This window comes from Rhinolophus sinicus, linkage group LG13 (assembly GCF_036562045.2).
Source record: "Rhinolophus sinicus isolate RSC01 linkage group LG13, ASM3656204v1, whole genome shotgun sequence".
In the NCBI taxonomy this organism is placed as follows: domain Eukaryota; kingdom Metazoa; phylum Chordata; class Mammalia; order Chiroptera; family Rhinolophidae; genus Rhinolophus; species Rhinolophus sinicus.
The window spans coordinates 2964498-2986985 of NC_133762.1; the positions used below are offsets into that span (position 1 = coordinate 2964498).

At 48.5% G+C, this 22488-nt stretch overlaps 1 protein-coding gene across 14 annotated transcripts in view; it reads left to right on the forward strand.

The window, feature by feature from the left end:
* APBA2 (amyloid beta precursor protein binding family A member 2) overlaps window positions 1–22488 on the forward strand; it is a 153107-nt gene that overhangs the window by 91328 nt on the left and 39291 nt on the right. For all 14 annotated transcript variants that reach the window (XM_074317906.1, XM_074317905.1, XM_074317900.1 and 11 more), the window contains one exon: window positions 11968–12976. In XM_074317906.1, the coding sequence (XP_074174007.1) occupies window positions 12008–12976 (969 nt within the window). In that variant the 5' untranslated portion in view covers window positions 11968–12007. The remainder of the gene's footprint in view (window positions 1–11967; window positions 12977–22488) is intronic.

A 22488-nucleotide genomic window follows, 5' to 3' on the forward strand; every position in this document is an offset into this window, starting at 1 on the left:
GACTGGACTTGGAGCTGAGCTGCACCCTCCACAACTAGACTGAAGGACAACAACTTGGAGCTGATGGGCCCTGGAGAAACACACTGTTCCCCAATATTCCCCAATAAAAAATAAAAATAGTTTAAAAAGCTCAAATCCCAAAACATTAAAACAAAACAAAACAGAAAATCAAAACCCAGCTGACATTTTGATGAGAGACCTTTGCATTAGAGATCCCTTAAGAGGGAGGTGATATCTTTATAATACCAGGTCTTCCAATCCATGGACTATTAGTTCCCTCTCTTGGGGTCCATTTTAATTTCTCTTGATACATTTTGTAGTTTTGTATATACAGCATCTCTTGTTCGATTTCTTCCAGGGTATTTGTGTGTTGCTTTGCTTTGCTGTTGCCATTATTGTAAGTGGTATTTTTTAAAAAATTCTGTGTTAAAACGGCTTTTCATGATTATGTATAAGCACAGTTGTTTCTTCTATATTTCCCTTGTATCCAGCAACTTTGTTAAATTCATGTATTAATTCTAATAGTTTATTAGGGTTTTTTGTTTTTTGTTTTACATTTTTCTAGATGCATAATCATGTGGACTAATGAATAATGAGAATGGTTTTTTCTTTTCTTTCTTTTTTTTTCTTTTGCCTTTTTGCATTGATTGCAAACCCCAGTTCAATGATTACCATCTTAGGGGAAAATCCTTCAGTATTTTCTTTTAAATTATGCTGATTGTTCTCAATTATTTTTGTGAATATCCTTTATAAGAGTCAGAAAGTTCCCTTTCATTTCTAGTTTGCTACAAGTTTTTATCATAAGTGAGTGCTGAATTTTTATCACATTTTCTGCAACTAATGAAATAATAGAGTATTTCCTCTTTATTTCACTAATGTGCTGAGTTACGTGATTGATTTTTAAATATAAAACCAACCTTGCCTACCTGGGCTACAACCAGTTGAGTTGTGATACGATATAATTTTTATATATAACTCATTTGATTTGATAATATTTTAAGTTTCCTTGCAACTATGTTTAAAATTGATTTGCCTGTAATTTTATTTAATGTCAAGGTCAGGTTTAGGTATCAAGGTAATGATGGTTATTTAAAGTTCTAAAAGATTTGGAGTAATTGGTGTTTTTGTTGCTGTGTGTTTATTTGTTTACTTAACTGTTTGTTTGGAAGAATTCAACTGGGAAGTAAGTCTCTAGGGTTTGAAGTTATTTGAGAAGAGGGTTTTTAATGACAGATTAAATTTCTTTAGTAGATACAGGACCATTTGGATTTTTTTGTTTCTTCTAGTATCAGTTTTGATAAGTTGTACTTCAGTTATTCGTTCATTTCATAAAGATTGTCACAATTATTAGTATTAACTAATAATTTATAATATCCATCGTTATCTCTTACAAGTGAAGACCGTATTTTTATTTCTGATATTGTAATTTGTGTACTTTCCCTCTTTCTTCCCCCCCTTTTGTCTTGCTAGGGATTTATAAATTTAATATCCCCACCCCCCAAGTATCAACATTTGGGTTTGTTGATTTTTGTTTGTTAGGCATATGTTTTCTGTTTTATTTTTTCCTGCCCTTATGTTTTTTATTTTCTTCCTTCAACTTTATTTGGGGTATACTTTTATTTTTCTTCAAAATACTTGAGATTAAGTGGATATCGAAATTATTCATTTTTCCAGCCTTTATTATTTTCTACTAAAGGAGTAGGTTATAAATGTCCTTGTAAGCCTGCTTTAGCTATAATATACTTTTTGAAAGGAAATTGTGGTAAAAAGCACATAACATAAAATTTACCATCTTAGCCATTTTTTAGTTTACAGTTCAATAGTATTAATTATGTTCATAGCATTGGGAAACTTATCTCCAGGACTGTTTCGTCTGGCAAATCTGAAATGCTATACCCATCTAACAACTTCCCTTTTCCCTTCCTTCTGACAACCAGATCCTGGCAACCATCCTTTTCCTTTCTGTCTCTGTGAATTTGTTACCCCATGTAAGTGGAATCACACAGTATTTGCTCTCTTGTGACTAGTTTATTTCACTTTACAAAATGTCCTCAAGGTTCATCCATGTGGTAGCCTGTGTCAGAATGTCCTTCCTTTTCAAGGCTGAGTACTATTCCATTGAAGGGACATACCACATTTTCTTTATCCACACGTCCATTGAGGGACACTTGAGTTGCTTCCACCTTGTGGCCATTTGTGAATAGTGCAGCTCTGAGAACGGGTGTGAAGTACTATTTTTTGATATGTTGTATTTTCAGTATTAATAAGCTCACAATGTTTTTAATTTTCATAATTATGTTCTCTGATCTATGGGTTATTTTCAAGTGGTTAATTTCCAAATGTCTGCATATTTTCTAGTTATATTTTTGTTATTTACTTCTACCTTAATTACACTGTAATCAGAAACATATCCTTTGTCATTTTAACATTTTGAAATTTGTTTAGACTCATTTTAGACGTGCTTGCTGTATGATTAATTATGACAAAATTTTCTATGTGATTTGTGTGTCATTCCTCGGTTCAGTAATTCATATATATATATATATATATAAATGAAGAAAATTTTGGTACCTATGGTGTTCAAATCTTCTATTTCGTTCTGACTTTAGTCTGCTTGTTATACCATTTATTGAGAGAAGTGTGTTAAAGTAGTCCACTGTGATTATAAATTTGTCTTTTCATAGTTCTGTCAATCCTCCCTTTATACATTTTGAGAGACATATACATTTAGAACTTAAATTTAGAATTCATTCCTAGCAGGTTGTCCTTCTTTTTCCCCCGCCATGAATTATTTCTCCTTAGGAATTACACTTTTCCATCTACTTTGTCTAATTATCAATATAACTGCACCAACTTTTTTTTTAAATAAATTTTTTTACTTTAGAATAGTTTTAGCTTTACAGAGAAAGAAAAGATAGAAGGCGTCCCCATATAGGATATCTACGCCTACTTTTCCCTATTACTGACATCTTGTGTCAGGTTGGAAGTAACTAACCAGTATTAATACATTACCGTGTTTCCCCCAAAATAAGACCTAACCGGAAAGGAAGCCCTAGCATGATTTTTCAGGATGACATCCCCCGAACATAAGCTCTAATGCATCTTTCGGAGCAAACATTAATATAAACCGGTCTTATTTTTGGGGAAACACGGTATTAGTGACTGTCGTCCATACTTCATTCAAATCTTCCTAGTTTTTACCTCATGCCCTCTTTCTGCTTCAGGATTCCAGTTAGGATACCACATTCAAGTTAATCTGCATGCCTCCTTAGGGACTTTTAGGCTTCATGGCTTCTTAGACTTGCCTTGTTTCTGATGACCTTGACAATTTTGAGGAGTACTGCTCAGGCATCTAAAGGAGCTCCTTCAATTTAGGTTTGTCTAACATTTTTCTCAGGGTTAGACAGGGATTTGGGGCTTTAGTCAGTAGACTGCGTAGGGAAAAGTGTCAGTGTTATCATATCAAATCCAAGGTACGTCACTTTAATCACTGTTGCTTTCACCTTGACCACCTGGAAGTTACGCGCCATCTCCAGGAGGGGGCAGTATTTAACAAACCATGTGGAATCCTGCACAGCAGATTCGTCTCTTCTTTCTCCTTTATTTATTTGCTCATTCATTTATTTCTATCCACATGGACTCATTTATTCCATAATCTTCTGTACTTCAAGTTATTTACTTTATACTTTGGGTTATAATCCAGTGCTACGTTCTTTTGTTGTTCAAATTTTCCCAACTGTCTCCCTCTTCTAATAGATCCAAATGTCAGACTCCCTTCTCTGTCTCCCATAGCTCTGCCATTCTAAAATCTCGATTCTGGAATCAGAGTTGAGCCTTCTCATCATGTGACTCTTTAACAAACATTTACAGGACGTGTTCCTGCGGTCACTCTTCTGGCACCCGTCTTCTTTCCCACATTCCCTCTAAAATCACCAAAGGTGACTGCAGCCCTCTAGGGCCCACATTGGTCTGTGGTGCAGGCCTTGGATACCGACTACTTTTGTGGCTTCCACGGAGGCTGCATTGAAAATGGAAACTCAGCCGCGTTTGGTGTTGTATGAGTCGTGCGTGAAGACGAGCCCTGGCTTGCTGACGTTTTCGTGACTGCTGGTAAGAGCAGAAGAGTGTGTCTGATCTCTGTTGCTTGGCCTCGGATGTCTGTTTTGGAGTGTGACGAGAGATTCAAGGCATGCTCCTGGAGAGTCAGGTCACCTTTCACCTTATTCTTTACGTGGATGCCATCAGTGAGTGAGGACCCTGCAGAAAGAGCGTCTGGGCTCCCTCGTTTATGTCTTTTAAAGCATCTTCAGTAGTAGAAGAAAATTTCCTGTTTTAAAAGACAAATTGTCCCCAGCTCTTCTGGGGGTGACAACCTCAATTGTCCTGTCTGGCTGGCTGCCACCCCTGGATTTGCACTCACCAGTGAGGTTTGCTGGTGGATGGTAAGGGGGAGCGGGGCAGATGGAAATATCTTGGGACAGCATTGTTAGTGGAAGAGCTTATATCATGTTAGGAAGAAGAAAAAACCTTTTTTAGTTGAGTGAATACATTTACAAAAAAGAAAAAGACTTAATCAGGCATGTGGGATATTATGCTAATTGGATTTTTGAGGACCCGCCCACTGTTTCAAATACTTGCTTGCATAGTGATGTTTGCACCCAAGTAGCAGGCCAGGTCTATGGGGGACCTGAGTGCAGGGACAGCTGGCGGGAAGAGCTCTGGGGGCAGGGACACCAGCTCTGTGACCTCATGCAGGTCATTGTAGCTCTCCGTCTTGGCTGCACCCCCTCCCCCTTCTGCTTTCTCAGAACAATTGTGGTGACAAGAAGCATGTATGTGCCAGGAGCTGTGTTAGCCATTTTGCACTCGTGTCCCTGACCATCAGCGTGACAAGGTAAGCGTGTATCACCTGCCATTATAGATGAGGCAGCTGGAGCTTAAAGAGCCGGTGAGAGTACACAGCAGGAAACATTAGCACCTGTTACTATTTTTGTGGGAGAGTCCTTGGTTCCTGGGTCCCAACTTTTCCTCCGTAGGACCTTAGATGAGTCAGGGAAGGTCTCTCAGCCTTTAGCACCTTCTGTGTGATGTGAAGATGCCAATACCAGCCTCTGACTTGAAGGTAGTATGTGTGACATGTGACATGTGCTGTCGGTGGCAACGTGTCATGCAAATCTATCATCGAATTGTTATGATTGGAGGTGAAAGAGAAATGGACCGTGGAAACCTGGGAGTAGCTGGATTGCTTTTCAGAAGGTCATGGCTGTGCTGTGTACCTGCAGCCCAGGTAACTGGCTTGGTGGGAAGAGAGAGGGGCCCTTCGTTCTTCTGTCCGTGAGGCACCCCTGTCGATGGGCCTTTCTCTCTCCTCCTTCCCTCCTTCTCCCGTCCTCCGTGCCCTCCTGTCTCCATTTCTCTCTCCCTTCATTGCATCTCCCATGCCTCCTTCCTGCCTCCATTACCCTTTGACCTTTAACAGGTTCCTCTCCTCATGTTATGCTTATAAAATACATCTGATGGTTAATATTTTTATGTTCCTTCCCAAGAAAACCAATCTAAATGACTGTACATTCAGCCTATGAGAAGACGTGACGATGACAGCCAAGCAGAGCTTTTGGGGGAGGCGGGTTGGGTCCTGGGGGGAACATGCTCGTGGCGTGTTTGCAGAGTGGTGCCTCGTCTGTACGTGTGTGACGAACTCTGGGATGTGATGCTCTGGGTCCCGGAGCTGCTGCACCTCAGTGGCCGTGCTAGAAAGAGAGTCAGAAGACGGACCCGAGTCACCAGATTCAACTCCGTTCAGTTCTGAAAGCGTCCTTTTATTTGCTCTTTGATAATTGCCTTCTCTCTATTTTCTCTGTCTGGAATTCCCATGTATCTGAACTTGGACCTCTTGACCTAATGCTATCGATGTGTCTTATGTTTTCTTTCACAGCCTCCCATCTCCTTTTCTTTCTGTTCTGCTTTCTGGGATATTTGTGACTTTAATCTTTGAATTCCTGTAATGAAGTTCTTATCCTTTCTTCTACTTTTAATTCCCAAGAGCTCTTTCTCTTCTTTCATCATTTCTCGCTTGTAGCACTTTGTTTTGGGGGTTTGGGAGCAATGTCTTCTTTTGTATGTTTGAGGGTATTCATTACTGTTTTGTTGGTTTTTAACAGTGTCTCCTGTTTTCCGCATGATTTGTTTCCTTTGGTTTCTTCACACTCACTTATCTGGATTGTCTTCTTCCTGTTCAAGGTCTACCTCCCAAACCTGCGGTTCTTGGTGGTTTATTCACCTTAGAGTGAAGCTCTCAAAGGACTGGAGTCTGTTTACAACTGTAGCCACACAGTAAATCACCTGGGAGCATAGAAACTCCCAATCCTGGCGGTCTGTCCCAGCCAGTTGGAGTGGGCTCCGGGGATAGGTGGATGGATACAGAGATATTGAAAGAGCTATATAGACGGAGACGTAGGTTTCCATTTCCCTACTATTCTATTGTGCATCCAGAGTCCAGAGCTGCTGCCCAGCTGGGTACCGTCTGGCCTAACAATGCTGGTTCTTCTCAGACGTGGCGTCATCCCCACGCGTTGAAACCACTCTGGTGTTATTTAGTGTGCTGGGTGCCCAGAAGACTCTGCATCCATATGATTTTCCATCTTTGTGCCTCTTTGGCCAATTGTAGGGTGGGAGGAATAGCATATACTGTGGAGACTGTTGAGTGAATTGAGTTTTAGGGACCTCTGGGCAGGGAGGCTCAGCTCCCATCCCGGGGGTAGGCGTCCTTACTGCTGCGACAGGAAGTGTGCGAAGGAAGCAGATAAGCGTGGATGTGAAGAGTGGGACCTGGGCGTCGGGGGGTGGGGGGCGCATCTAGAGGCAGAAGGTGCAGGAGCCGTGAGGGAAGCTCTGATGGAGACCAGAGAGTTTGGCCTGTGGGCTCCGGTGGGGGCACCCTCCCCTCTTGCAGCTGCTGGGAGAACAGAGGCAGCCAGAGGTGGCAGGCTGTGGTATTTCAATATCAGTAGCTCGGCGTCTGTCACAGGGGGAAGCTGCGGTTTGGAAGGGAGGGTGGTGGGAAACTGAGGTGCTGGTGACTGGTCGTATCCGTCTGCTGAGCTGGTTCTTGCTTCTGCATGTGTCACCTCTTTGAAGCCTTTTTGAAGCCCTGCAGATTTCTCTCATCCTTGCTGTCCTGGGAGGGCGCCAGGACATGTGCCGCAGGACTCGTGGCTGCCAACACCCTTCTGCACACCCTGTTTCTTCCATAATGACAAAACCATGACACTATGGCCGCCTGGCCCCAGAGGTGGACGCAGGGGTAGGGCTGCCTCTCCCAGTCTATCCTACCTACTCACCCCTGCTTGCTCAAGGCCCCTTCTGCTCTGGAATCTGCCGTGTTAGAACCACCTTACAGCCTCGCCCACTTTCCCCATTTGGATTCATTCTTCAGTCTCACTCCATCTGCCTTCCCGTCCAGTGAAGGTGTAATGTTTCTGATCCACTAAGGTCACCTCTTTTTAAAAACTCTAGCACAGCCATTCTTGCGGGGCAGAATTAACTTACTATTGTTAGGATAACTGATGAGAGCCGCAAACATCTGCTGGCCAGAAGTACACAGGGTACCTTCCTGCTGTCCGTTACAGCACAAAGGCCGAGCGGGCGTGTATGAGATGGGGGGATGTTGAAAACACCAGCTCCTGGAGACCTGCTTTGGTGCAAGGCTGACAGCATCTTTAATTGGATTTCAAGGGCCAGACTCCTGGCTTTTGCTCATTCTGAGATGAGGACGTGGGGGTGGGGTGGGGGCAGTTACCCTGGCTTATTGATAGCCGCTCTGGAACAAATCAGCCACCATCCCCATCCAGGCCTCTTTCAAAAGATGCTGAGACCCGAATCCTTCCTCTGCAGAAGTATCACCTGACAGGTAGGGAGGGCTGCAGGGGGCACTTGGCTTTTCATACATTATTTGTGTGTAGAAGTCCCATGCTCAGAAATGAACAAGAAGGAAAGTAAATGCCCTTGTCCCATCACTCAAAGGCAACCCTGGCTGATATTTTAACAGATTTCCTCACAGTTTCTTCTATGTTTATTTGGCCGTGAGTAAATGATAACTGTGCATTTGACGTACCGAGCTCTTTGTAAATGGCTTAATCTCTGTGTAATTGTCTTCTGGATATGCCAGACCCTGTTATTGCAGGTTTGCTGGGAGCTCAATGTGTTGCCCATTGCTATTTTTCCAAGAGAAGCACGTCCTTCTGTGACCCGCTTATATGTTGCAGGGCCTTGCATGACAGTGTTGGCTATCAGCCTGGTTTTCAGAAGACTGAGTAATTAACCACTCTTTGGTGCTTATGGTTTTCTGTGATCTTGTTACACGATACTCAATAACTTTTGTCTGGAGTGCCGGGGCTGATTATACCTCTCCACTCCAAGACTTAAACCCAAACTATGTGTCTCCGAAGCAGCTAAATTACATTTGAAAGGAACAAAAGAGTATTATCTTGACCACATGGGAGGTTAACTTGGGGAGCAAGACGGGGGACGGGACAATGATGGTTTCACGGTGTCTGTATCTCATTGGTGTGACACCGCTCTCACCCCGCCGGTATTGAGGTCTGCCGTACCACCAGCTCTCCCAGGAGCCCGCCAGTGCTATTGTCCCACGCAGAAGCAAAACGTCGTTTAGGATACAGAAGCTGCTGGTAATGAGCCTTTCTCTCCCACTTCTCGTCAGGATGTTTCAGGAGGCGAGTGGGGGGCACGCAGTCAGGGCTGCGTTTTCTAGTGACGGATGTGCTGTCCCAGAATTAATTGAGTCTGGACGCAGGGCCTCATTTTGTTGGATGCGTAGCAGGTAATCGCGCTTCTGCTGTGCATTTGAATTGTTTTCCAGATGGTCTGTTGTGAGTGATTTGTCTTTAATATGATTAATCACAAACAAAGGACCTCAATATGGTTGCAGGAAGGCTTGCATGGAAAGCTTCCTGGTCCCCAGAGATGGTTAACTCTCTCCTGTCACACTCCTGCGGGGTCCCTCTGAGGATCTGGACCTCAGGTGGAAACAAAGTTTAAAAATATTTTTTAAAATTAAATGGATTGGGGTAACATTGGTTCATGCCATTATGTAAATTTCACGTGTACCCCTTAATGATACAACATCCGTACTCACCACCAAAATCAAGTCTCCTTCCGTCACCATCTATTTCACCTCCCTTACCCAATTCGCCCTCCCTCATCCTTTGGTAAACACCATTCTGCCATCTGTATCTCTGAGTTTACTTTTGTTTCTTTTGTTACTTTTTGTTTTATATCCACATACGAGTGAAATCATACGACTTTTGCTCTTTTCCATCTGACTTATTCCGCGTAGCATACATACCATCAAGGTCCAACCGTGTTGTCAAGATTTCATTTTTTTTATGTCCGAGTGATACTCCACTGTATGTATGTACCATCTCTTCATCCATGCATCCATTGATGGACACTTAGGTTGGGGAACAAGGCTTTAAAGGGTCCAGGAAAAAGGCCCCAGAAGTGGGGAAAAGCCTTCGGGTCTGTCTGTAGGGAAACAAGATATTATTTATAATACAGAAATAGGACACAATCCGTGTGTTCAATAGGGGAATGGAGTATGATTATTGGGCCAGGAAATAGTATGTAGCCATTAAAAATGATACTTAGGGAGCGTTTCTATTGCTTATTACACTATGTTAAGAGAGGGGAGAAGAACATGGCACTGTGTTTATAGTGAGATCTCAGTCATGTATTACAAAAGAGATGTACAGAAAAGAGAATGGAAAGAAATAGACCCCAAATTAACAGTGGCCGTCTGTGGGTGGGACAGTTGTGAGTGAATGTCCATTCTTCTCTATGTTCTCAATGAAAACTAGACAGCAAAACAGACCATAGTCCTCATTTCTGGGAAGTAATGTGCCCTCACAAGCACTCACATTCTGAGTGCAAAATTCTGCCCACAGCACTTTTAACAAAGGACGTGCTGTGTGTGCAGCTCTCTGCCAAGGCAGGGAGGGCAGCTCTTCACAGCCTTCCACGGGGCAGCTCTGCCCTCATGATAGCTGTAGCTGCAGGAGGAAGGTGCATTCAAGTTCCTGTAGCTCTTTCCATGAGGTGTGGCCTGGCAGCCTGCAGCCCAGGAAGGCGGGACTTGGCAGCTGCATGGGCCCTCCCTTCAGGCGCTAAAAGACTTGTTGAAAACGCTGCTTCCTGGTTGAACTGTTGTAACTGGGCTCCTTTGTCATCAGGCTGCAAACTCCTTTGATGAAAAGCAGTGTGTCAGTGCCTTGTGCTTTCAGATGCACCTTTACTGACCGACCTTGGATATTATCAACTTGGGACAAGTGTTTCTTCTAAAGAACCAGATCATTCCACCTACATTTTTGCCCCTTTCTCATTTCTCCTTTGACCTTACTCCACACTCTTGGTCCAGCAAGTGCCTGCTGTTCTCCGAACAGCGCCTCTGTGCCCAAGCCGAGTGGATGTGACCTAGGAGCTGGATCCTGAAGAAGGGCTAAGAGTTGTCCCCTTGCCACCCCACCCCAGGAATAGGGAGAGAAGGCTTGGAACGGGTTGGGCCTGGGCCTCCAGGGAGGGGCCTTGTATTTCTTGGCAAGGAGGTGGAATCTGTTCTATCGGCAGTGGGACGTCCCCTGAGACCACCAAGCATCTATTTGGGCAGAGTTTCAAGTGTAGCCCTCGGGCTTCTGATGTCAGAACCACCTGCAGCTCTAGGCCTGGTCTTTGGCTCGCCTACTCCAATGTTGGGCCTCGTGCCCTCCAAAGTGAGTGACTGCTGCATTGGGGGACAAGGCTTGGCTTTCTCCGGACCTCCCCACTCTCTGCACTCCCCCCTCTATGCTCCCACATCCCACTGCGGAGATGCACGCGGTGTCCATGGCCAGGGTCACTGTTACCCGACAGCGGCCACTCTCATCCACCTGTGTTGGCAGAGTCTCTGTTCCCCATCTAAGACAGACACCGAGTCAGGCATTCTCTCCCGTCAGATTTCATTTAAAATTTTCCTCAACACCTTGTATGTAGTAGAAAAAGCAGACGTTTATGGGGTTGAGGGGACATGGGTTATTCTCTTATTTTACCCACTTTCTGCCCTGCAGGCAGGTGCTTTCATTTCCAGTTTCCCAAGCAGGGAAGGCCATCCATCTCTGGAATATCTTGCCCGAGACCTGACAGTAGATGAGGTATGAATTTAAACAAGGACCTCTGTCTTCAGCTTTAGTGGGAGGGCTCTTTCTCTTACACCTCTTATACCCAGCGTGCCTCAGTTTAAAGTGATTCTGCAGACCCATCAGCGATACAGCTGCCTTCCTGGACCCTCGCCCCATCGAGCCTGTGAGGCTGGGGGGGGTCACGTTCAGTGTCTCCGTGTGGTGTTTGGCCTAGACTGTTCCTGGCAAGTCGGTCACTCAGCGAATGCTGCCTGGTTTGGGGTGAGGAGGAAGGAGAAGCTTCTGGGTGCTGTGGGGGGTGGGGGGGGACAGGCTTGTGGGGGAGGCAGAGCTTTTGATGGCCTTTGCGACGCAGCACATTTAGAGTTAGAGGACATAGTGTAGTTCCTCCTTGGTCTTCACTGTATCTCCTGAATGGAAGCTTCTCTTTTTCTGAGAGCAAATAGCCTGATCTTATGACCATTTGTCCCGACCACCTGGGCTGCCGAAACTGAATGTACGTTTTCAAGAAGCTATGAGTGAGTCCTGGGGAAGAAGCAGGCATCCCGGGGAGTCGTCGGTGCCACACGCCTGCCTCCTCCTGCCCTGGCCCTGCGTGGAGTCTCTTTGGCCTGGGTGTACTTTGTTCCTGACGCATGAGTCAGCTGGGGTGGGATGTCGCATGATCTGAACCAATGTGTTAACATGATGCTGAAAAAACAGGGCGATGAAATGCTCTGGCGGCTCCCAGCTGCTCTTTGGGTTTCTGACTCTGTTCTCTCCACTGTTCTTCCCACAGTGGCGGCCTCCTGGTGACGATGGCCGCGTGAACGCCCACCATGGCCAACTGCACGCGTCAGAGCCCGGCAAGCAGCATGCTGGACCACAGGGTGAAGCCGGGAGCCGGCCCCCACGACCAGGAGCCCGAGAGCCCGGACGCGGACCTGCCCCTGGAGGAGTACGAGCCCCAGGGACTGGAGCTGGCCGCCCTGCGGCCCGAGAGCCCCACGCCCCCCGAGCAGAGCTGCCACGACCACAGCCCCGATGGGGACTCCAGCTCCGACTACGTGAACAACACCTCGGAGGACGACGACGATGACGACGAGGGCCTGCCCGAGGAGGAGGAGGGCGTCACCTATTACATCCGCTACTGCCCCGAGGACGACAGCTACCTGGAGGGCATGGGCTGCAACGGCGAGGGCTACCTGGCCCACAGCACGGGCCACCTGGAGACGGACGAGTGCCAGGAGGCCGTGGAGGAGTGGACGGACTCGGCCGGGCCGCGCCCCCACGGCCATGCGCGCGAAGGCAGCCGGGACTACTGCGACAGCCGCCTCCCCACCCCAGACGACGAGGCCTCCGTCCTCGAAGCCCAGGACCAGGAAGAAGACGTCCACTACTGTCCCAGTGAGGAGGGCTACCAGGGCTACTACCCCGCCGAGGCGAATGGGAACACGGGTGGCGCGTCCCCCTATCGCCCGAGGCGTGGGGACGGGGACCTGGAGGACCAGGAGGAGGACATCGACCAGATCGTGGCCGAGATCAAGATGAGCTTGAGTATGACAAGCATCGCCAGTGCTGGAGACGCCAGCCCTGAGCACGTGCTGGGGCCGGGGCCGGAGCAGGGGCCTGGGGACTCCATGGAGGACGGCCCGCCCGGCGAGGCCAGCCACGGCCCCAGCAGACACGAGGGGAGGCCCAAGTCACTCAACCTCCCTTCTGAAGCCAAGCTCCCCAGAGACCCCCAGAGAGGCTTCAAGACCAAGAGCAGGACCCCCGAGGAGAGGCCGAAGTGGCCCCAAGAGCAGGTAGGTTTCTGCCTGCTCCCAGGGGAGGGGCGGAGGGGCCCAGAGAGCACAGGGTGTTGTGGTGTAGCTCGCAGTTCAAAATGCGTGCTCCGTTCTGCATTTGTTCAGTTACATGGCACGTGTGCACGTTCCGGCCACTCAGGGCCACCCCTCAGATGCATGAGTACGTGCCAGGGAAGTCTCCTTGAGGGCTGATTGGCTGGTCGTGCTCCCAGAAGACACCCCTGCCTCCCCGGAAGAGGAAGGGTCACAGATCTGCTCCTGATGGGGGTGGTCTGTGTGGCCGTCGTCCCCCCCAGGTGACCTCTGCAGGCTGGCAGGACACCAGCAAGGGTGTAGGGTTCTGGCAAGTGGCTCCTGCCGCCACCACCGCCAGTGTTTAGGGCCATGACCTGAGCGCATTTCCCAGAGGCCGTTGTGTCCTGGTGACTCATCGCTGAAAGCCCAGGGCCTTGGTGTGATGGATAATTAGCTGTAAAGAACCAGTTTCAAAATAATTACGTGAAGGTTTGACAAAGTCTTGGAGAAGCAATGCATGCTAATTAGGCCCCTGGATTGAAGCATAACCACATTTTATTATAATTATAGCAAAGTAAGCATGTATTCTAACAAACACATTTGAAAAGCTGCCTTTCAAAAAAAAACACAAAAACCACTGAGCATATAAAGATGATGTGATTGTTAGACTTGTGTAAAGGAGCTTCTCTTTGATTCTGTGGACAAATGACAGTGAGGTGCTTTCACAGTTTTTAAAGCCTCCATTGTTTTTTCCCCAAAAGAGTTCATGCATCTGAAAAACTTGTATATAATAAAGGCTTGTGTTTAGGGTAGAAGTCATGTGGACTCAGTGTTCATTTCCGAGACTTACGTTTGATGCCTTTTGTTCTTTGTCAAGATTGAACGTAAGTTGACTTCACTTTTGGGGTGTTCCTGTCATTTGTGGCCGTTCTGCCTGCTGTGGGCTCTGGGAAGTAAGGAAACGGCCATGGCTCTAGCGGGTGTTGGGCCCCTCCTCCCCCAAGGTCTGGGCTTCAGGCCAGAATACAGGCACCTGCAGCCTTCGGCAGAGCTGGGCTTGGTGCTGCAGGAATTGAGGTGGCTGCACGGGCAGTGACATACTGTGCCTTGTTGATACAACTTCTCTGACAAAGTTCTTGTCAAGAGAAAATTGCCATTAGAGGCTGGTGGGGAGTGGGCAAGACCTGACATTTGGTGGTCTGCTTTCCTGGAACCAGATGCTAATTCGAGTGAGAACCACAGACCTTTGGGTTGGAGGGTTGGGAGATGGATGAATGAATGGACAATGGTCGTGGTTTCAAAGGACAGGGGGAGATGAGGGGTCCCTGGGCCCTTGTTGAGGGTTCAGGAAAATGGCACTGGATGGAAGAGCAGGTAACTTCTCTTCCTAAATAGTGTCTCCTTGAAGCCAATGCTCTTATCCCAGATACCAGAAAAGCTCACTGAAGCTGGTTAACTATTGCGTAGCTTTTCTGGTTTCCTTCACTCTTTCATTCACAAGTTAATTCCATCAAAGGGGAGAACCTGGCAGGTCCCAGCTCAGGGCCTGCGAGGACCCCATTTTCATCGGGGCCTGAGCGCTTCCCCTGAGGACTCTACATGCCTGGACAGACGTGGCCAGGGTCGTCATGCCCTGGAGACCCGAGTGGTCCAGCCCAGAGGAGGAACTCTGAGATTTAACCGGGAAGAGCCACTGGTGGTGGGAATCTCCTCAAAAGCATGGTTACGTGGAGATGGAAGTGTGGTGGGAAAGGTGGTGAATCTGTGCTTCAGATGACAATCTGCCTTCCGAAAAGGAATGCCTTCCTTCCCTGGGGACAGACAGCCCTACTGTGTGTCAGGAGCCAAGAGAGGCCTGGCCTCAAGCAGATGCAAAGGGTGCCCGAGGGTCCTGTGTGGCCTTTCCATTCTCGCAGTTAGTGTAGCAAATCTGCGATCAAAGAAATCTGAAGGGCATGTGCACGGTCGGACATCTAGATGTTCTAGACTCGTGCTTTCTAATGTGTGGTTTGTGGCGGCATCGGCGGCATGCGGGGTCCCCTCCCCAGAACTGCTGAGGCCAAGCCTGTTTTCACAAGATGTCCCATTCCAGTTTGAGCACGATGCTGCAGAAAACTTCTGTTGGTGGAAAAATTACACAGCATCTCTCTCCTTTCATCTCCCCTTCTTAAAGTTTGAAAAGTTGTGTCCTGGAGATGGTATGTTTGTTTAAAATGTATTTCTTTTTTTTTTTTTAATGTTATTGGGGAATACTGGGGAACAGTGTGTCTTTCCAGGGTCCATCAGCTCCAAGTCATTGTCCTTCAATCTAGTTGTGGAGGGTGCAGTTCAGCTCCAAGTCCAGTCGCCATATTCAATCTTTAGTTGCAGGGGGCGCAGCCCACCATCCCATGCGGGAATTGAACTGGCAGCCCTGTTGTTCAGAGCTTGCGCTCTAACCGACTGAGCCATCCGGCCACCCCTAAGAGTACTGAATAGCATTTTATTTAGTCACGTCCAAGACAACCCTGTTACGATAGAATTAGAAACGGGAATGTGGAAAAAGTATTCTCCTCTCGCTGAGGAGCTGTTTTCATTGTTCTGTGGTCCTGTCTGGACTCTCGCACGGAGAATAAATAACGTATGTAGCTGTCATTGTAGCCCAGCTGTGACTTGGCCATCCAGCTTTCCAAATCTGGCATATACACGTTTTTCCGTGTGCCACGTAATTTTCATGATTGTTTTTACTGACCTTTGAATGTTCCCTTCAGGCGATGTGCCCTGCCATTTATTTGTTACTTGTCTGTATGCACCCTTGTTGCTCATGCTCTGTGTAGGGCATTTTGTCATCGATAAGTTGCATTGAGCCAGGTTTGTATTAGATGCCCGATGGATTGGCATTTCCGCACCACCTCTGTGGTCTTCTGCTATTTGACAGCCAGGCGGTGGGTGTGGAGGGTCGACCCCTGCTGGGCTCTGGGCTCACAGCTGTAGAGATGAGCTTTGGGGACCTGGCAGTCATCAGTGTACCCCCTTGTAGGGGGCTTTGCTGACCAACGCTCCCCACGGGGCTGCTCCCTGCTCCTGGGGGTATTGTAAGAGCAGGTCTAACACCAGAGACTGTGTTTCCACAGGGCTGCTTCTAGGCCTGAGATGGCAGGTTCTGGGTCTGTGGGTCACCCGCTGTGTGTCTGGGTTTGTAAAGGTATGGACTGATTCTTTCGGTGGGGCCCTTTATCGTGTTACCTTGTGACATCTACCCTGAGATAAGGTATTCTGAAACTATCTGCGCTGTGCCTGAAATTCTCCCTTACGAGACTTATTCCTTTGGGCTTTGGAGATTTCTAGGGTTGCGGGCATTCTCTGTCCCTTTCCGTGCCCCTTGTGGGCTGGGTACATGTCAGGACTTCGGTCCAGTCAAAAGCATGTCATTTATGTGACGTTCGGACGGCACACCAGATGCATGTTTCGATTATTTGGGGTTTTCATGCTGTCTGCTGATCGGCGTAGCCTGTGTTTTCTAGCAGAGCCCTCCAATGACAGAAAAGAAGAAAGATCAGGATGTCATAGCCAACTTATCACAGCAGTTAAAGTGAGGTGTGGCGCAGGGCCCTGAGGCCACATTGCGGCTTTTTATAGAGATGTCTTTGCTGTGATTTGGCATCTAATGGAGGCTTGCTTTGGGACGGACCTTTTGAGATTTCGAGAGGAATGCTAGCAGCTCCAAATAGGGAGAGAGGATGCTAAGTGCACAGGTGATGCCGCCCTGCCCCGGGCCGTGGGGTGCAGTGGCTCTGGGCTCGTGCCGCTCACACCTGCCTCTTCAATGGCACAGACAAGTGTAAGCACATGCTTTACAGTGGATGGTGCTGAGAGGCTGAGAGAGGAGTGTCCTGGGTTGTGCCAGCCCAGGTGCCCCCCATCAGGCACCCCAGGGCATCTGGCTTGCACTGTGCCCGGAGGGCGCACTCTGTCCGAGCCTGGCCCACAGTAAGACAGAGCTGGAGAAAGCCTGAGGGCAGGTGCGAAGGGCAGGAGTTTGTGGGGGCACAGAGGCATGGCTCAGTCAGTGGAAGGGCCTCACCCCCCTCCCAGGCCTCTGTGCACTGCAGCTGGCCTCTTCACCCCACAGCCCTGCCCTGTTCTGCAGCCACCCCCACTCCTCTGCCCCCACCCTCCCTTTGCACGTGGGGAGGCTGCATGGGAGGGTTCCCGGGGCCTCCACTCTCCCCCGCACGTCCTCCCCTCCCATGGGTGACTGCTACACCTACCGTTACTAATTTCTGGGTCACCCTGAAAAATAAAATCCAGGCTGGTACGGTCTTGGCGCTGTCAGCCCTCACTCGGTCTTCCCGAGCTTTCAAACTTTATTTCTCTGGGCCGTATTTGATTTTTATGAAGCCTCTGTTGATACAAGACCAGAGATGGCTGTTATTGTCACGGAGCAGTTTATTTAGCAGGAATCTGGGATTTCTTCAGTGCTTTTAAAATCTAGTTAAAGCCAGGGTTTCTAAAACAGTTTTTATTGTCTAGGAAAATCAGGTAAAGCCCTTGCACTAACAGTACTCTAGAAGGTACTGTCCCCACTCCTTCCCCAGCCCTTGGAGAGAGAGCAGGGGCAGAAGTTAAGGGCCCAGATGCCAGAGCCAGGGAGCCTGGAGCCCACCTTGCTGCACCAGCTCCCAGTTTTGGAACATTCCAGACGTGGTACGTGCTCCGATAGCCACCGTTTCCTGGGTCTGTGAGGAGCTGCGCTGACACGGGTCAGTGTCTGCGATGAGTGGGGAGGGTGTGGGGCGCTCACCCTGACGGTGATGGTGATGATTTGAAGCCCACAGGAATCTCTTTCAGGATGTGGGGAGGCAGGTGGGTGAGGCCCCGCACAGTTTGCTCCAGAGCTCAGGCAGCACTGGGGTCTCCAATGAGCAAGACAATGTCCCTGCCTCTGGAGTGACATCAAGGGAGGGGGGGGACAAAGCTAACCTATGAGGCAGGACGAGAGGGAGCCCAGGACTGGCCAGGGAGCCCCCGGAACCGGGTTGGGTGTGTGTGGAGCCTGGGCGAGGCCTGATGGACGGGGGAGGCTTTTGAGGGGTCCTCCAGCTGCCCCCCCTCCCTGCAGGGATTTCTGGGCATCCTCAGCCCCTTTCTGCTGTGGAGTCCAAATCTGATTTGGGGGAACAGGTTGACACCCACACATTTCCAAGAGGTGTCCTGACTTTCTCACATGCAGTTTCTGATAGGAAATTAAGTGAGAAACCCCCAATTCTGGGCAGAGAAGCTGGGCTCTGGACATCAGTCTCTCACCAAATCCAAATGCCGTCAGAGGCTCTTTGACCTGGAGTAAACTCCCACGCACCTTCAGAGCCAACTCTGCCCCACCAGGCACTTCTCATTTCCTGGGCTGGCTGGCGGCTGCATTCCCTCCTGTACCCCATACACATTTTCAGCTGAGATGAGCCAGGCGCTGGGTGCAAAGATGAAAATGACATAAGCCTGCACTACAAACCTCATTCTACAGGGAGACAGACCGACAGAGACTCCCCCGTCCAGGTGGGCTAGGCACTCAGCAGAGGCACCCGCCCAGCTCATGAGCTCCAGGCAGGCTTCCTGGGGACCGGCTCCAGTGTGCGTGATAAGCGGAGAGACTCTGGGACTTTGAGGGGCACTTTGGAAATTCACCCAACCAGGCGAGACTTAACATGGAGTTGTGTGGGTGTCCTCAGTACGGAGCAGGGGCCGGGATTGTGACCGAGGCAAGAGCTCTGAAAGAGAACAATTGGAAGGTGAAGGACCTGGGTTGAGGATGGTGATGAGAGGGACACAGAAGGGCATCCGTGCGGAGGGGCAGCCCGGAGGGAGCTAAGGGGCAGGGATGTCGGGGAGGGCAGATGCAGATGCAGTGAGGGGAGGTTTTGCTGGGCAGCCCCGGAGCAGCTCTGGGGCATTGCAAGGACAGAGGTTCACGTGTGGGAGCAGAAGGTGTAGATGGGCAGCATCTATAAGGACAGGCAGGAGGGACCTGAGGAGATACCCGCAGTGAGAGCATGCCCACTGCGTGTAGAGCTTGGATTGAATTGCGTTCATTTGCCCGTGCGTGTCTAGGGCAGATACGGGGGAATGAGAGCGGTGGGTACAGGACTGAGGCAGGGAGGCGGCCTACAGGCATCTCCTGTCCTTGGGAGCAGTGACCCCACGGTCCCTCAGATTCCAGGGCCCTGAGAGGCATTCTGCTGACAAAATCGGTGAGTCGCATGACATTCCCCAGGAAGTGCAGGGCTCTATGGAAGAATTTTTAGAAACAACTTCTGTTCAGAAAGAAAGACCACATTGCTGCACATGAGACTCAGAGATGTGTAATGTCACACATGCTGTGCTTGTCTGAGATGTGACAGTGTGGCATTGGCAATCGGGGTTTTCACCCCAAAGCATTCAAGTCGCGGCCAATTATAATCCGTTGCTAAAATGACATGGGATTGTGATAATAGGAGATTAACCACGTATAACTCCCAGCCCTACACCACATAGTACCATGGGCAGTTCAGGAAAGCTAAGCACAACTCGGAAACGTGGAGAAAGGAAGTGGGACAGAAGGGCGTCCCCAGGGCTGAGGGTGGACTCCAGCGCCTGCCAAGCTCAGGTCTGTCAGCCGATTCCATAACCTTCACAGAAGACAAGCTGGTCTTTCTCTGTCTGAGACCAAGCCAAGACCCAATTGGAGCTGATGGATGTTTGGAACCGGGTGCACAAAGTTCGTTGCCTGGCTCCTGCAATTTCAACAATGAGCACATGATCCAGACTTGCCTCTGGTCCCGGTCCATTTAAGAGCATTTGCTGAGCTGGCCACACGCTGTCCTTGGTGCTGAGGGACCCCTGTCCTTGGTGCTCGTGTACCTCTGTCCTCGGTGCTGACGGACCGCTGTCCTTGGTGCTGACGCACTGCTGGGTCCGCCTCACCGCTGGCCACCCTGTCCTGCTCCGGGTGCAGTCAGGCCATACGGGTCATTTAGTCTGAGCTAGATTTTGGGTGTGGGGGTGCCGCTCAGGAGAGCAGTCAGGGCACAATGTCAAGTTGAAGGGATGTTGCTGCTTTGGTGTGGGTGCCCATTCACCCTCTCGGTCAGTTCTCTTCTTCATTGGCCCAAACACTTGCAAATGGCCTTTGATTCTGCTTCTGGGACCTATCTGCTCACTCTGCTTTCTGATGCAGCCCTATCTGTATCCTGGTACTTCCCACCTAGCCTTTGGGGCTCCTGCTTCTCCTCAAAGCCGCCGTTGGTGCCAGCTGGAAGACATCTGTTTCTGACCTTCACCTCAGTGCCTCTGGGTCTCCTTGACTGTTATGCACGCTGACTCAGAGTCAGCCACCCAAGTGGCTCAGAAGGACTTAGTCCCCAACCACCCACACCCAAGCCGGGTCTCTCAGTGCTTCTGGGTTCCTTTGGCCGCTGGCGCTGCTTTGATCCTTTCTAGTCATTGAAAATAGAAGCTCTTCCTTGCTCTGAGCTATGCCCTGCTACACTCATTGGTTTATTCATTCATTGGAACTGAATTGTATGAAAGATAGCATGCTAGCCACTTTGAAAATTATGGGTGTTAATCTTCACAAAAGGAGGGATCACACAGTGACTCACCAGTCCTCAAAACGCTCTCCAGAAACAAGAGCAATAGTGGCTCAAGGCGCTTCTGGCAGCATCGAATTCACAAGTTATGGGAGATGTTTTGAAGAGAAATTGCTGAGCAAGGTTTTTCGTGCCTAATATTTCACTAATATTTAATATCCATCCTCCCCAAAGAAAACGCCAAGAAGAACAGCACAGAGTAAATTAACCCAGAGGATTTCAAGTCATCAAAAATATGGGGAGTTTGGCCCACATTCAGATATCATGGCCTGGTCATTGTTTCGATATTTGTGGGAGGATTTGTGCTACATTAGTGATAACACGCAAAACAAAAGGCTTTTACATGCAGTAGAATATTATTCATCCTTTAAGAGGCAAGAAATTCTGACACGTGCTGCAACATGGATGAACCTGGAGAACGTTACGCTAAGTGAAATAAGCGGGTCACAGAAGGACAACTCCTGTATGATTCCACGTATATGAGGTCCCCAGAATAGTCACATTCATAGAGACAGAAAGTAGGATGGTGTTGGGCAGAGCCTGGGGGAGGGGGAATGGGGAGTTAGGGTTTAATGCGTATACAGTTTCCATTGAGGAAGATGGAAAGTTCTAGAACTGGATGGTGGCGATAATTGTGCAGCAGTAAGAATGCACTTAATGCCACTGAACTGTCCACTTCAAAATGGTTACAATGGTAACTTTTGTGTATATTTACCACAATTAACAAAAAAGAAAGAAAGGAAAGAAAAGGTTCTTGTCCTATCCATGGCGTGAGCCAATTTAAATAATCTAAAACCAGGGCGCCCTGGTCTGGACCCCTGTAACCAGTATCAAACACACCAAAACATTCTGGGCCAATCAAAGCTAGTTTGGGGGTGCCACAGGAGAGGTGTGCGGACCGCTCCCCGCTGGGCCTGTGGACACGGGTGTGAGGTCATAGGTGCTGGGTCTGCACGGCCCGGGAGGTTTTCAGGAGCACAGTCGGGATTCAAAGGAGCCCTAAGTAGGACAACCACGTCTCGAGTGGCAAGGGAGGGCCTCCTCGTGTCTCCTTCTAAGTCTTGTCCAGTCACAGGAGTGATACCACCTTGGCAGGAGCAGATGGGGCAAAAGAGAGTGACATCACATATTAGTAATACTGTTGGGCTATTGATGTCATACTTAGTATCATTAAAATAAAAACATATTGTCAAATACCCTGTTAAAATAACAGCTATTATAATTCTACTTTCTCTCCTGATCCTTGATTTTAAGAAAACTAAATATTCTATTTTCTGTGTTCATAGAAGTTGAACAGGTAGATTGAATAGCTGCCAATGATATCACTGGTATCTTCTTTACACGTTAGCTGGTTAAACTTTTCAAATTGTGAGTCGTAGGCCTTTGTGCCTTAGGAAGTTCCACTGAGTCTGAACTTAGTTGTTTTCTATTTAGTGAATATTGACTGAAATGGAGAAATCCTCCTTTCGGAGGAACAGAGAACTGGTCCTAACGAGTCTATGCTGGGAATGGTTCCTCCACACACGAGCGGCAGTTAAACATAGAAAATGCCCCGGAAATGGAAATTTCACATTAGTGTTGGTTTCCTTTTGACCATCACACCTTTGCTTCCTTCGTGTTTCAGACGGCAAGCTAGTTTTCTTGGAACGTGTGTGCAGGGCTCAGTGCTGAGCGTGCAGTGGTTAGGGGGACGTGGGAGAACGCTGCCATGAAGCCTGGAGGCTGTGTTTCTGCCTGGGAGGGTCGCTGTCATCAATCTCCGCTCACACAGGGCTTCTCACTTTTAAACCCAGCAGGGTGGGCAAACGTGCAGTGTGCAGCAACGTTGTATGACGTGGGAGCAGAAGCCGTGCTGGCCCCAGCCAAGTTTTAACAAGGGGTAGTGTGGATTTT